Genomic DNA, 11346 nt, shown 5'->3' on the forward strand with positions numbered 1-11346 from the left:
TAAAATGGTGAATGCAATTTTACACCCATAAAATGCATACATGTATGACCTTTGACCCCCCCAGTGGGACCATAGAGATGGCATTATCATATTTTCATGTGTGTTGTATATTGAAGTTAATAACACATCAATAGCTTGTTTTGAGAAGATTGCCATCTTATAACAATTCATACCATCAAGCCAGTTGGCCCAACTAAAGCGCATAGCTGCCATAACCACATTTAGCAACCTCCGAGAAGCGGTTATCATACCAAAATGTAACCTACAAACACGGACCTCATAGAAAATCTTTTGCCAAATTTCACATTGGTACACCCTGGGGTGGCACTCTGGCCCATAATATTTTAAACAAAAAAAGCCCAGACTAATTTGATACAATTCATATCTCTTGACCAATTCTGTAATTTAAACACTATTAGAATAGAAGATAATTTCAGACAGAAATCCAGATTTAATACATTAATAAAATGAAGACACAAACATTAAAATATACTCAAATGTTAGTATTTGATTGAAGGAATATAAAAAGTATAGACTTCAGTCTACTGCTGAGCACATTGGTTTTCCAGTGTTTTCTGCGAAGAAACATGGATGACTTGAGATTTTAGCCTTTTCTTGTCATCCCTTCTGTTCTCTTCACCTTCTTTCTCCATCTCCAGCTCCTCAGTCATGGTTTTACAGTCAGCTGATGGAGACCTAAAAGGCAAACCATTCCATTTGTGTGAAGGTGTTGCCAAATCCAAAGCCATACAGATGACATTTACAACCCGGTTGTTATCATTTCTAGTAAAATATAAAAGGATTCATTTACAAAGACATGTTCTAGGCCTACGTGGTACACCAGTCAATCAATCAGTTTAGACCTAAACTGTTTACCTTAACTCTACATGTTTTATTACATTTCAAAAAGTGCAAAGACAACATAGTTGAAACTGTTCCTACTGGCAGCAGACTGTAAACCATTGTTAGTACCTAAATTTACATGCATCCATCAAATACATGGAAAGGAAGATCAACACACTGACTCATGGTACAGTAAGTTACAACTGTGTTCAGCTAACAGCAATTCTAGCCTTGATCCAGGCAGTCAGCCTTGTAGGAAAAATGTCACAGAAAGTATAATACTATTCCCCGTGACAGCCCTCCCAAAAGGCAAGGGAAGGCAATGGTGGACTAGTGGTGAGAGCCCAAACAAAGCCCAGGAAGAGGAAGAAACTGATGTTGACACAGTAAAAGAGGAGACAGGAGTCTGAAGGACCATGGGGACACTGACCTGGGGGGGTTGGGGATAGTGGTTGGGGGCTCCTCGCAGATGCGCACACACTTGCTGTCTCGGGTCAAGGTAGAGTTAGGCTTGGGGTTGTTGAGGGGCTGCAGAGGGGCAACGGTGAGCCTCTCCTCTGTAAAAGGGTGGGCCTCTGCTTCCATTTCTACTTTCATGTGCTTGGGGAGCTCCAGTACCATGGGCTCCTCTTTCTTCACTTCTGGAATGTCAACAGGGAGCTTCTCACGCTTGCGCTTCTGAATATGTTTTCTATTCACCTCTAAAGACAACATAAAATAGATTTTTATCTCTTACCTAATGTCACATTTTTTAAATATGTAAGTTATCACTGCAACTGTGACCAAGTGAAACGTCACGATACAGGCTAATTTACCATTGGGCTCATATTTCAACCGGAGCTCTTCCACTTTGACTTGCAGCATGATGTTGACACTCTGGCTCTGTTTGTGGGCCCTCTCTGCACTGAAAAGCTTCCTCTCCAGCTCCAGTGCTCTTTGACTCTCAGAGAGTGACTTCATCCTTTGCATAGACAACTCATCCCCCAGTCGCTCTGCATCCTTCCTACACACACACACACAAATCAAACACTGATGCAGGTACGACAGTTCTAATCTCAACATTTGTAAGCCAAACCTTAAATGTGGAATGTTTATGGGCAAACTGAAGGTCATCACCCACCCAGAATGTAAATACTGACTGTGCCCTAAATCAAGCGATAACTCACACAGAGTTCGAAAGTTGCATTTTCAGAAGGTCAGTGTAGTAGGTCCCATCCCCACTGTCTGTTTCCACCGGGGCTGAAGAGGGCTGTGCCTTCCATGTCATCTGCATAGACACAGTAACCAACAATTGTGACAACATTCACTTCATACGGTGTGAATCTGTTGACTTATAACATGTTGTAGTGTACAGGATTTTAGTTGAAATGACAACAAGAGGCCTTCACCTCCACTTTCTCCAGGCGACGTAGTTTTATAATGAGGGCTTGAATCTCACTGTTCTTCTCTGAGAGCATCGACTGTAGGCGCTCCAGCTGGGCAGGATCTGCTCTAGAGCCTTGCAGTTGCATGAGTGTGGCTATCTGAACCTGGAGGATCATGCATGAGGGAAATGCACATTAATGAATCCCAAGTCTACCTCGGGTCAGTCTCACATTGTCATTAGGTAATTGAGTTAAAACTTTTTTTAAAATGTTTTTAATCGTACCTTCATACGATGGAGCTGTTGTTCGGAGAAGGCATGCTGCTTCTGAAGGGATTGGTGCTGTACTTTCATACTGATCAGCTGTCTCTCCATCTCTGCTCGTTTGTCTTCAAGCTAAAAATAAATCAAGAGGCTCTATAACACAGACCGGGGAGGGTGCACACCCACAGCGCCACAGTGGAGAGGGTCAAGAGCTTCAAGTTCCTCGGTGTCCACATCAAGAGGACTTAACAAGACCCTGTGACACCAGAAGTCGTGAAGAAGGCACGGCAACACCTCTTCTCCTTTGGGAGGCTGAAACGATCTGTCATGGCCCCTTAGATCCTCAGCAACTATTACAGCTGCATCATTAAGAGCTTCTACACCTGCATTGCTTGCTGTTTGGGGTTTAAGGCTGGGTTTCTGTACAGCACTTTGAGATATCAGCTGATGTACGAAGGGCTATATAAATAAATTTGATTTGATCGTAACTGGTTGTATCACCGTTTGGTATGGCAACTGCACCGCCCGCCCCAGAAAGCCCTACAGAGGCATCACTGGGGGTGAGGTCCCAGCCATCTAGGAAGTACATGCCAGGCGGTGTCTGAGAAAGGCCCGAAAATTTGCTAAAATATTCCAGCCACCCAAGACATGGACTGTTCTCAGTGCTCCCGTCCTGCAGGCAGTACCAGCTCAGACAAACACTCCTAAAAAGCTTCTATCCCCTGACCATAAGACTTAAATGGCTAACAACTACTACCTTCCCTCTCTCAGACTATCCACACTGACTCTAGGGCAATCCACAGGTCTCTACACACTCAGACAACCTACACTACTGGTAAAATGATTTAGGATTACATTACTCCTTTACACTGATGTCCATTGATTAACATTTATCCTGCTACTGGTCACTATTACTCTTGTTTACACGTATATATTACCACTAGTATACAGTTGAAGTCGGAAGTTTACATACACTTCGGTTGGGGTCATTAAAACGCATTTTTCAACCACTCCACAAATGTCTTGTTAACAAACTATAGTTCTGGCAAGTCAGTTAGGACATTTACTTTGTGCAAGGCACAAGTCATTTTTCCAACAATTGTTTACAGACAGATTATTTCACTGTATCACAATTCCAGTGGGTCAGAAGTTTACATACACTAAGTTGACTGTGCCTTTAAACAGCTTGGAAAATTCCAATAAATGATGTCATGGCTTTAGAAGCTTTTGATAGGCTAATTGACATCATTTGAGTCAATTGGAGGTGTACCTGTGGATGTATTTCAAGGCCTACCTTCAAACTCAGTGCCTCTTTGCTTGACATCATGGGAGAATCAAAAGAAATCAGACCCCAGAAAAAAAGAAATTGTAGACCTCCACAAGTCTGGTTCATCATAGGGAGCATTTTCCAAATGCCTGACTGTACCACACTCATCTGTACAAACAATAGTACGCAAGTATAAACACCATGGTACCACGCAGCCGTCATACCGCTCAGGATAGAGACGCGTTCTGTCTCCTAGAGATGAACGTACTTCGGTGTGAAAAGTGCAAATCAATCCCAGAACAGCAGCAAAGGACCTTGTGAAGATGCTGGAGGAAACAGGTACAAAAGTATCTGTAAAATGAGTCCTATATCGACATAACCTGAAAGGCCGCTCAGCAAGGAAGAAGACACTGCTCCAAAACCACCATAAAAGCACCAGATTACGGTTTGCAACTGCACATGGGGACAAAGATCGTACTTTTTGGAGAAATGTCCTCTGGTCTGATGAAACAAAAATGGAACTGCTTGGCCATAATGACCATCGTTATGTTTGGAGGAAAAAGGGGAAGGCTTGCAAGCCGAAGAACACCATCCCAACCGTGAAGCGAGAAGGTGGCAGCATCACGTTGTGGGTTCTGCTTTGCTGCAGGAGGGACTGGTCCACTTCACAAAATAGATGGCATCCTAAGGAGGAAAATGATGTGGATATATTGAAGCATTGTGGATGTATTGAAACAACATCTCAAGACAAGTTAAAGCTTGGTCGCAAATGGGTCTTCCAAATGGACAATGACCACAAGCATACTTCCAAAGTTATGGCAAAATGGCTTAAGGACAACAAAGTCAAGGTATTGGAGTGGCCATAACAAAGCCCTGACCTCAATCCCATAGAAAATGTGTGGGCAGAACTGAAAAAGCGTGTGCGAGCAAGGAGGCCTACAAACCTGACTCAGTTACAAAATTCACCCAACTTATTGTGGGAAGCTTGTGGAAGGCTACCTGAAACATTTGACTCAAGTTAAACAATTTCAAGGCAATGCTACCAAATACTAATTGAGTGTATGTAAACTTCTGACCCACTGGGAATGTGATGAAAGAAATAAAAGCTGAAATAAATCATTCTCTCTACTATTATTCTGACATTTCACATTCTTAAAATAAAGTGGTGATCCTAACTGACCTAAGACAGAGAATTTTTACTAGAATTAAATGTCAGGAATTGTGAAAAACTGAGTTTAAATGTATTTGGCTACGGTGTATGTAAACGTCGGACTTCAACTGTTTACTGTAGCCATAAGTATTTATATATTCCTGCTACCAGTCCCTTTTCCAGCCCCGTTTACATGTAAATCCTACTACCAGTCACGTCATATGTATAAACCCACCTCAACAACTCCAGCACAATGACAAAGGTACTGACACTACTGTATATATTCTTGCACTCTCATTGTATTTAACCCTCATCGTAGTCCTTGAGGTTTTTAATTCTATTCTATTATTATTATTATATTGTTGGGAAAGAGCTCACAGGGTAAGAATTTCACTGTATTGTTTTACACGTGTTGTCTCCTGTGCATGTGGCGAAAACTTTTAAATACATTCAAAGACGCTACGGAGACAGATGGCAATGTAGTACCTACCTCTTCAAATAAAGAATTTCCCTTGCTGTTGGGATCTTGTGCCTGTTGCAACAGCTGATCCAGTTGAATCTGGAGATCTTGGTTGGCCTCTCGGGCTTTCTAAAGCAAACAAAAAGGAAAACACATTCGTTTCCTTAGCATGAATGACTAGTGCAATGTATGCATGATATACACAACCTAAACTGCTGAAGATTATGATCTTTACCTCCAAGGTGTTGAAACAGGAGACAGCTTCTCTCTCACACTCTCCTTTCTCCTCACTGATTCTCTCCAGTTGACGTTGAAGGTTTGTGTTAGTCAGCTCCAGCTGCTGCTCTTTGTACTGGGCCTCCTGAAGTGCCAGCTCCAAGGTAGCCTGAGTGGACAAAAAACAAAAATGACTACCTATACTGTACCACATGCAATCATTGTCAACTGAGATTTAAATTAGCTAAAAGTAAACAAAGCAAAGTCTTTATGGGCCTATACTAATCTCCCGTGTACAGATGCATGTCACATTGGATGGAATCGGAGTTGGGCTGGGCCTGATATAGAATAAATTAGCTCTTCCCCTGCCACTCAAACAACAATGATGAGATCACTTCTTCCACTCTGACAAGTGGTTATTTTACTGTAATAGAGGAGAAGTTGTCCTTTCTATTGATACCCTTTTTAATGTCTTAACTTCTCAAGTTGCGCACAGAGCAGACCCTACTAAAACGGGAGTATCAACGAACATTGATTCGGTGTGCATAACAATTCAACTGCTCTGCCTTGTTGATTGGCTAGATGCAAGTTGGCTAAACTTGAAATATAAAAGATAGCTATAGAGATATACTGACTACTCATTAGCACGTGGGCTTGTGCTTGAGAGATTGTTTTTGATACCCGTGTTAATTTTCAATAATGCCTGCAACAAGAAGTGAATGTGCATTATGCAGGGTTCTGGTTAAACTTGTAACAAAGAGGGCATTTTCATAGACAGACTTAAAAAACAGATCAGTGGTTATTGCAAGAAAGCAGGTTAAACTAATTTGATTAAATAATTACATTATCAGTTAGGCTTATGGAAGGCTTAATTTAGCCTAGGTATAATTTCACAAGCCATGAATTCATTAGATTATTGCTGACTGTTTGAAATGCATTGTATTTTACAGCAAAGCTTAGAGAAAATATTTCTACAAAAATACACACACAATTATTTTTTTAGAATTAAAAAATAAATCAAATTGAGATGTGATTTTTAGGACAGCTGTGGAGAGTAGCGTCTGTCAACAGACTGCGGGATCAGACGACTAAGGAGCTTTTTTCCAGTTTGCAGATTTTTTCGATAACGATAATTTCGCCAAAACATGATTACGCAGGTGGTCACATTTCGGAAGAGAGGGTATATTTGGCCAACAGACTTGGGGTGGAGACTTGGCTAATCTTGGTAGTATCTTCTCATACATCTGACTCCAGAACTTAATTGAGCATCTGATGCAATATTTTAGTCCTGGGCTCCTGAGATTATGTCTTTACAAACAGTGTGGTAGGGTACTCACCTTAGCAGCCTCAAGCTCCATCCTCTCCACCTGCAATTCCATCATCTCTGTGGACAGGGTTTCATGAGTCCGCTCTGTGACAGATCGTAGCTCCTCCATCTTGATGCTCAGGGTCTCTGTCTGGAGCTCCAGTTTATGCCTCAGCTGCTTCTCACTCAGCTGCACCTCATCCAGTTCAGATCTCATTCTCTCCATCTACAGCCAACCACAGATATCCCATTCACTACATTGACTGGGCACACATAGTATTGTCAAGAAATAAGTATTGCATCAAAGGCAACTCCTAATTAAGTATGTCATTAGCAGAGATGACTTCAGTGTGCATAATTCCACACAAAAGAAGTACCTTTGCATCAGTGGTGTAAAGTACTTTAGTAAAAATACTTTAAAGCACTACAAAAGTCATTTTTGGGGGTAGCTATACTTTACTATTTATATTTGACTACTTTTACTTCCCTACATTTCTTAAGAAAATATTGTACTTTTAACTACATACATTTTCCTTGACACCCAAAAGTATTAGTTACACTTTGAATGCTTAGCAGGACAGGAAAACTGTCAAAATCACACTTATCACCCGGCAGACTCACTAAACACAAATTCTTTGTTTGTAAATTATATCTGAGTGCCCCTGGCTTTCCGTAAAATGAAAACAAGAAAATGGTGCCATCTGGTTTGCTTAATATAATTATTTACACTTTTTGATACTTAAGTATATTTTAAACCAAATACTTTTACTCAAGTATAATTTTACTTGAGTCATTTTCTATTAAGGTATCTGGACTTTTACTCAAGTATGAGAGTTGGGTACTTTTTCCACCACTGCTTTGCATGCTATTTTTTCCTTGCCTAGACTCAGCATATCCCCCAGCCAGTGGTGTACAGGTAATCAAAACCACATCAATGCTCCCCAACCGTGTTCTTGCACTCATTGAGCTCCAGAGCATGATTCCTCTCCAGCTGGGATTCATGTTGCTCCCACTGCAGCCTCTGTTGGCTCTTGATCGAGTCGTGGTCGGAGCGCAAGCTGTCCAGCTCACGGCTTTTCAGCGCCACTTCGCGCTGCAGGGAGTATTTCTCCTGCTCCAGGGCCTGAGAAAAGACACAAGAGATTCATAACTCATACATCAATCCACTCCATCTGCGTTCTCATCCAAACCCTGCTCAACATTACTGTAATATCAGTTGTAACAAGATTCATGTCATAAAATATAAGGATGATTAGTAGTTGTTATGGGCAGCAGTTTGTCTTATGTTGTAATGAGTTGAATAGGCTATGACAGTAGCAGTTTATCAACGGTCAAGAAGACAGCAGTCTTTAGAGATGTCAGTCATTGCCCAGTGTGAATTATCACCTCCACAGCGTTGGTCATCTCTACCCGCTGCTCCTCCAGTTTGTTCTGTAGATCCAGCTGCCCATCCAGCAGCTGAAGGCCATATTGGCCTGCTTCCTTCAACTTGCGTTGTAGTCGCTGGATCTCATCGTCCCCTGAAGTACACATCTTTCACAATTGAGGGGGAAGTAAAAGGGAGAGAAACTTAACTGGAGCACTTATTGAGATTGTGGGACACCAATTTATGCCCAGCGATGGTTCATATGGGTTTAGGTGGAATAGTTGTTTAATTATGTAAAGAATGTGGCTACTAAGTGATCATATCTGATTAAATGAACACAACAAACAAGGATGACAAATATAGCTATTAGCCTAATGGTGGAATAAAGTCAAACCCTGAACTAAACCTAGTTGAAAACAATGGATAAAGACTAACTAACTACTGTTCCACAACTTGGGACTCGTAATTAGGTCCTATTCAGTCGGCACGAAACAGGATAAAACAATTGTATACACGCAACGTTGTGTTTGCTTTTGCTAGTGAACAATACAGCATACGACTGATAAACACTAACATTAGCCAGCTTTTTCCTCCTGATATGAGCTAGCTAAGTACGTTAAATAAACTTGCACGACATAGCGTGCAACTTACGTTATCTAGCTAGTACTAACTGTTGATTACACAAATAGTTACCCTCGGAAATGTGATCGTAAGAGGATAACTAGCAAGAGATTGTAAAATTACTTTTCATATTTAGCTAGCTAGTAAGCATACCTTGCCACCATGCAGTCAAAAGGGAACAGAACCACCACAATTCAAATATTCGTTGTTTTCGACCGCTTACACAAGACGATTTGAATTTTCCTGCAGCCCAATGACTATTCAATGGGCTGACGTCAGAGTTTGGACATCCCAAGAAATGCGTTTAGACTTTCTGGCCAGCCAAATATCGCGAGCGATAATGAGATGTCTGTTGGTCTACGTGGTGACCAATGCAGTGTTGCCAATTTAGCGAGTATTCAGACCCCTCTTAGCGACACATTTTCAAAAAAGCGACGAGCGACTTTTTCTGGTGTTATTGGAGACTTTTGGAGCCACCCCCGTACCAAAGCACTCACAAACGGCCCAGTCAGAGCAGGAAGTGTTCACCCCTCCGTGCCCAGACTGCAAATGAATAGCGCATGCCGGAAGTCACAGCTGGCTGACCCCGCCCTGGCTTACATTCAGGTTGGGATGTAAATGTAAAAACTTAATTAAGAAACGAAGTAACTCCGCCAGTGTCTCTTTTGGGTCACTTTTGCCGGTCCCAAGCCAGGATAAAGGAGGAGGGTTGGAATTGTGACATTGAAAAAAATCGACAGAAGAAAGTTAATTTGTAGTTCTAAACATATTTACGGTGTTTTTTACTCACTTTTTGTCTCTCCCACAGCATCCATCACAATTACATGCACATGGCCAATTATGCAAATTATGCAATTACGTCATTTAGCAACTTCTAGTGACTTTTAGGACAGCCAATAGCTACTTTCCTTACTGAGGAGTTGGCAACACTGGACCAATGTTTCCATGTTTGCAGTTTTCCCACGATTTGGCTACTTTCGCGGTTGATGTCGCGGGTGAAAATGTATTGATCGCGGGTTCGAGGTTTTTGGACTATTTCAAATCAAATCAAATTTTATTTGTCACATACACATGGTTAGCAGATGTTAATGCGAGTGTAGCGAAATGCTTGTGCTTCTAGTTCCGACAATGCAGTAATAACCAACAAGTAATCTAACTAACAATTCCAAAACTACTGTCTTATACACAGTGTAAGGGGATAAAGAATATGTACATAAGGATATATGAATGAGTGATGGTACAGAGCAGCATAGGCAAGATACAGTAGATGGTATCGAGTACAGTATATACATATGAGATGAGTATGTAAACAAAGTGGCATAGTTAAAGTGGCTAGTGATACATGTATTACATAAGGATGCAGTCGATGATATAGAGTACAGTATATACGTATGCATATGAGATGAATAATGTAGGGTAAGTAACATTATATAAGGTAGCATTGTTTAAAGTGGCTAGTGATATATTTACATCATTTCCCATCAATTCCCATTATTAAAGTGGCTGGAGTTGAGTCAGTGTCAGTGTCAGTGTGTTGGCAGCAGCCACTCAATGTTAGTGGTGGCTGTTTAACAGTCTGATGGCCTTGAGATAGAAGCTGTTTTTCAGTCTCTCGGTCCCAGCTTTGATGCACCTGTACTGACCTCGCCTTCTGGATGATAGCGGGGTGAACAGGCAGTGGCTCGGGTGGTTGATGTCCTTGATGATCTTTATGGCCTTCCTGTAACATCGGGTGGTGTAGGTGTCCTGGAGGGCAGGTAGATTGCCCCCGGTGATGCGTTGTGCAGACCTCACTACCCTCTGGAGAGCCTTACGGTTGAGGGCGGAGCAGTTGCCGTACCAGGCAGTGATACAGCCCGCCAGGATGCTCTCGATTGTGCATCTGTAGAAGTTTGTGAGTGCTTTTGGTGACAAGCCAAATTTCTTCAGCCACCTGAGGTTGAAGAGGCGCTGCTGCGCCTTCTTCACGATGCTGTCTGTGTGAGTGGACCAATTCAGTTTGTCTGTGATGTGTATGCCGAGGAACTTAAAACTTGCTACCCTCTCCACTACTGTTCCATCAATGTGGATAGGGGGGTGTTCCCTCTGCTGTTTCCTGAAGTCCACAATCATCTCCTTAGTTTTGTTGACGTTGAGTGTGAGGTTATTTTCCTGACACCACACTCCGAGGGCCCTCACCTCCTCCCTGTAGGCCGTCTCGTCGTTGTTGGTAATCAAGCCTACCACTGTTGTGTCGTCCGCAAACTTGATGATTGAGTTGGAGGCGTGCGTGGCCACGCAGTTGTGGCTGCACAGCGGCCATGGTTGCACCGCGGCCGAAATGGCATATCTCTTAAAAATATATATATTTCAATGTGACCTGATGCTGTCAGGCAGTGGTGCAGGTTGTTGCTGAGTGAGTGGTAGGGAGGGCAGTAGGGGTGTATGGTGGGTGATAAGTACCATAATTAAGCCTCGAGAAGCTACTGATACCTCTCACCATGTCAACTA

At 42.1% G+C, this 11346-nt stretch overlaps 1 protein-coding gene across 3 annotated transcripts; it reads right to left on the reverse strand.

The window, feature by feature from the left end:
• Positions 1-428: 428 nt before the first annotated feature.
• LOC112220690 (protein Spindly) lies at positions 429-9695 on the reverse strand. Of its 3 annotated transcripts, none has more exons than XM_042302877.1 (12): positions 9647-9695; positions 8256-8402; positions 7816-7992; positions 6901-7095; positions 5583-5732; positions 5378-5476; positions 2492-2602; positions 2232-2372; positions 2010-2110; positions 1659-1846; positions 1274-1484; positions 429-696 (listed from the first exon to the last, which is right to left on the reverse strand). In XM_042302877.1, the coding sequence occupies exons 1-12, from the start codon at positions 9665-9667 to the stop codon at positions 543-545; spliced, it is 1695 nt and encodes a 564-aa protein (XP_042158811.1). In that variant the 5' UTR covers positions 9668-9695; the 3' UTR covers positions 429-542. The 3 variants fall into 3 exon arrangements, with proteins under 3 accessions (XP_042158811.1, XP_042158809.1, XP_042158810.1); XM_042302875.1 differs by having other exon boundaries at positions 1274-1544; XM_042302876.1 differs by lacking the exon at positions 9647-9695 and adding an exon at positions 9010-9417 and having other exon boundaries at positions 1274-1544.
• Positions 9696-11346: the final 1651 nt, after the last annotated feature.

Source organism: Oncorhynchus tshawytscha, linkage group LG21, assembly GCF_018296145.1.
Source record: "Oncorhynchus tshawytscha isolate Ot180627B linkage group LG21, Otsh_v2.0, whole genome shotgun sequence".
Classification (NCBI taxonomy): domain Eukaryota; kingdom Metazoa; phylum Chordata; class Actinopteri; order Salmoniformes; family Salmonidae; genus Oncorhynchus; species Oncorhynchus tshawytscha.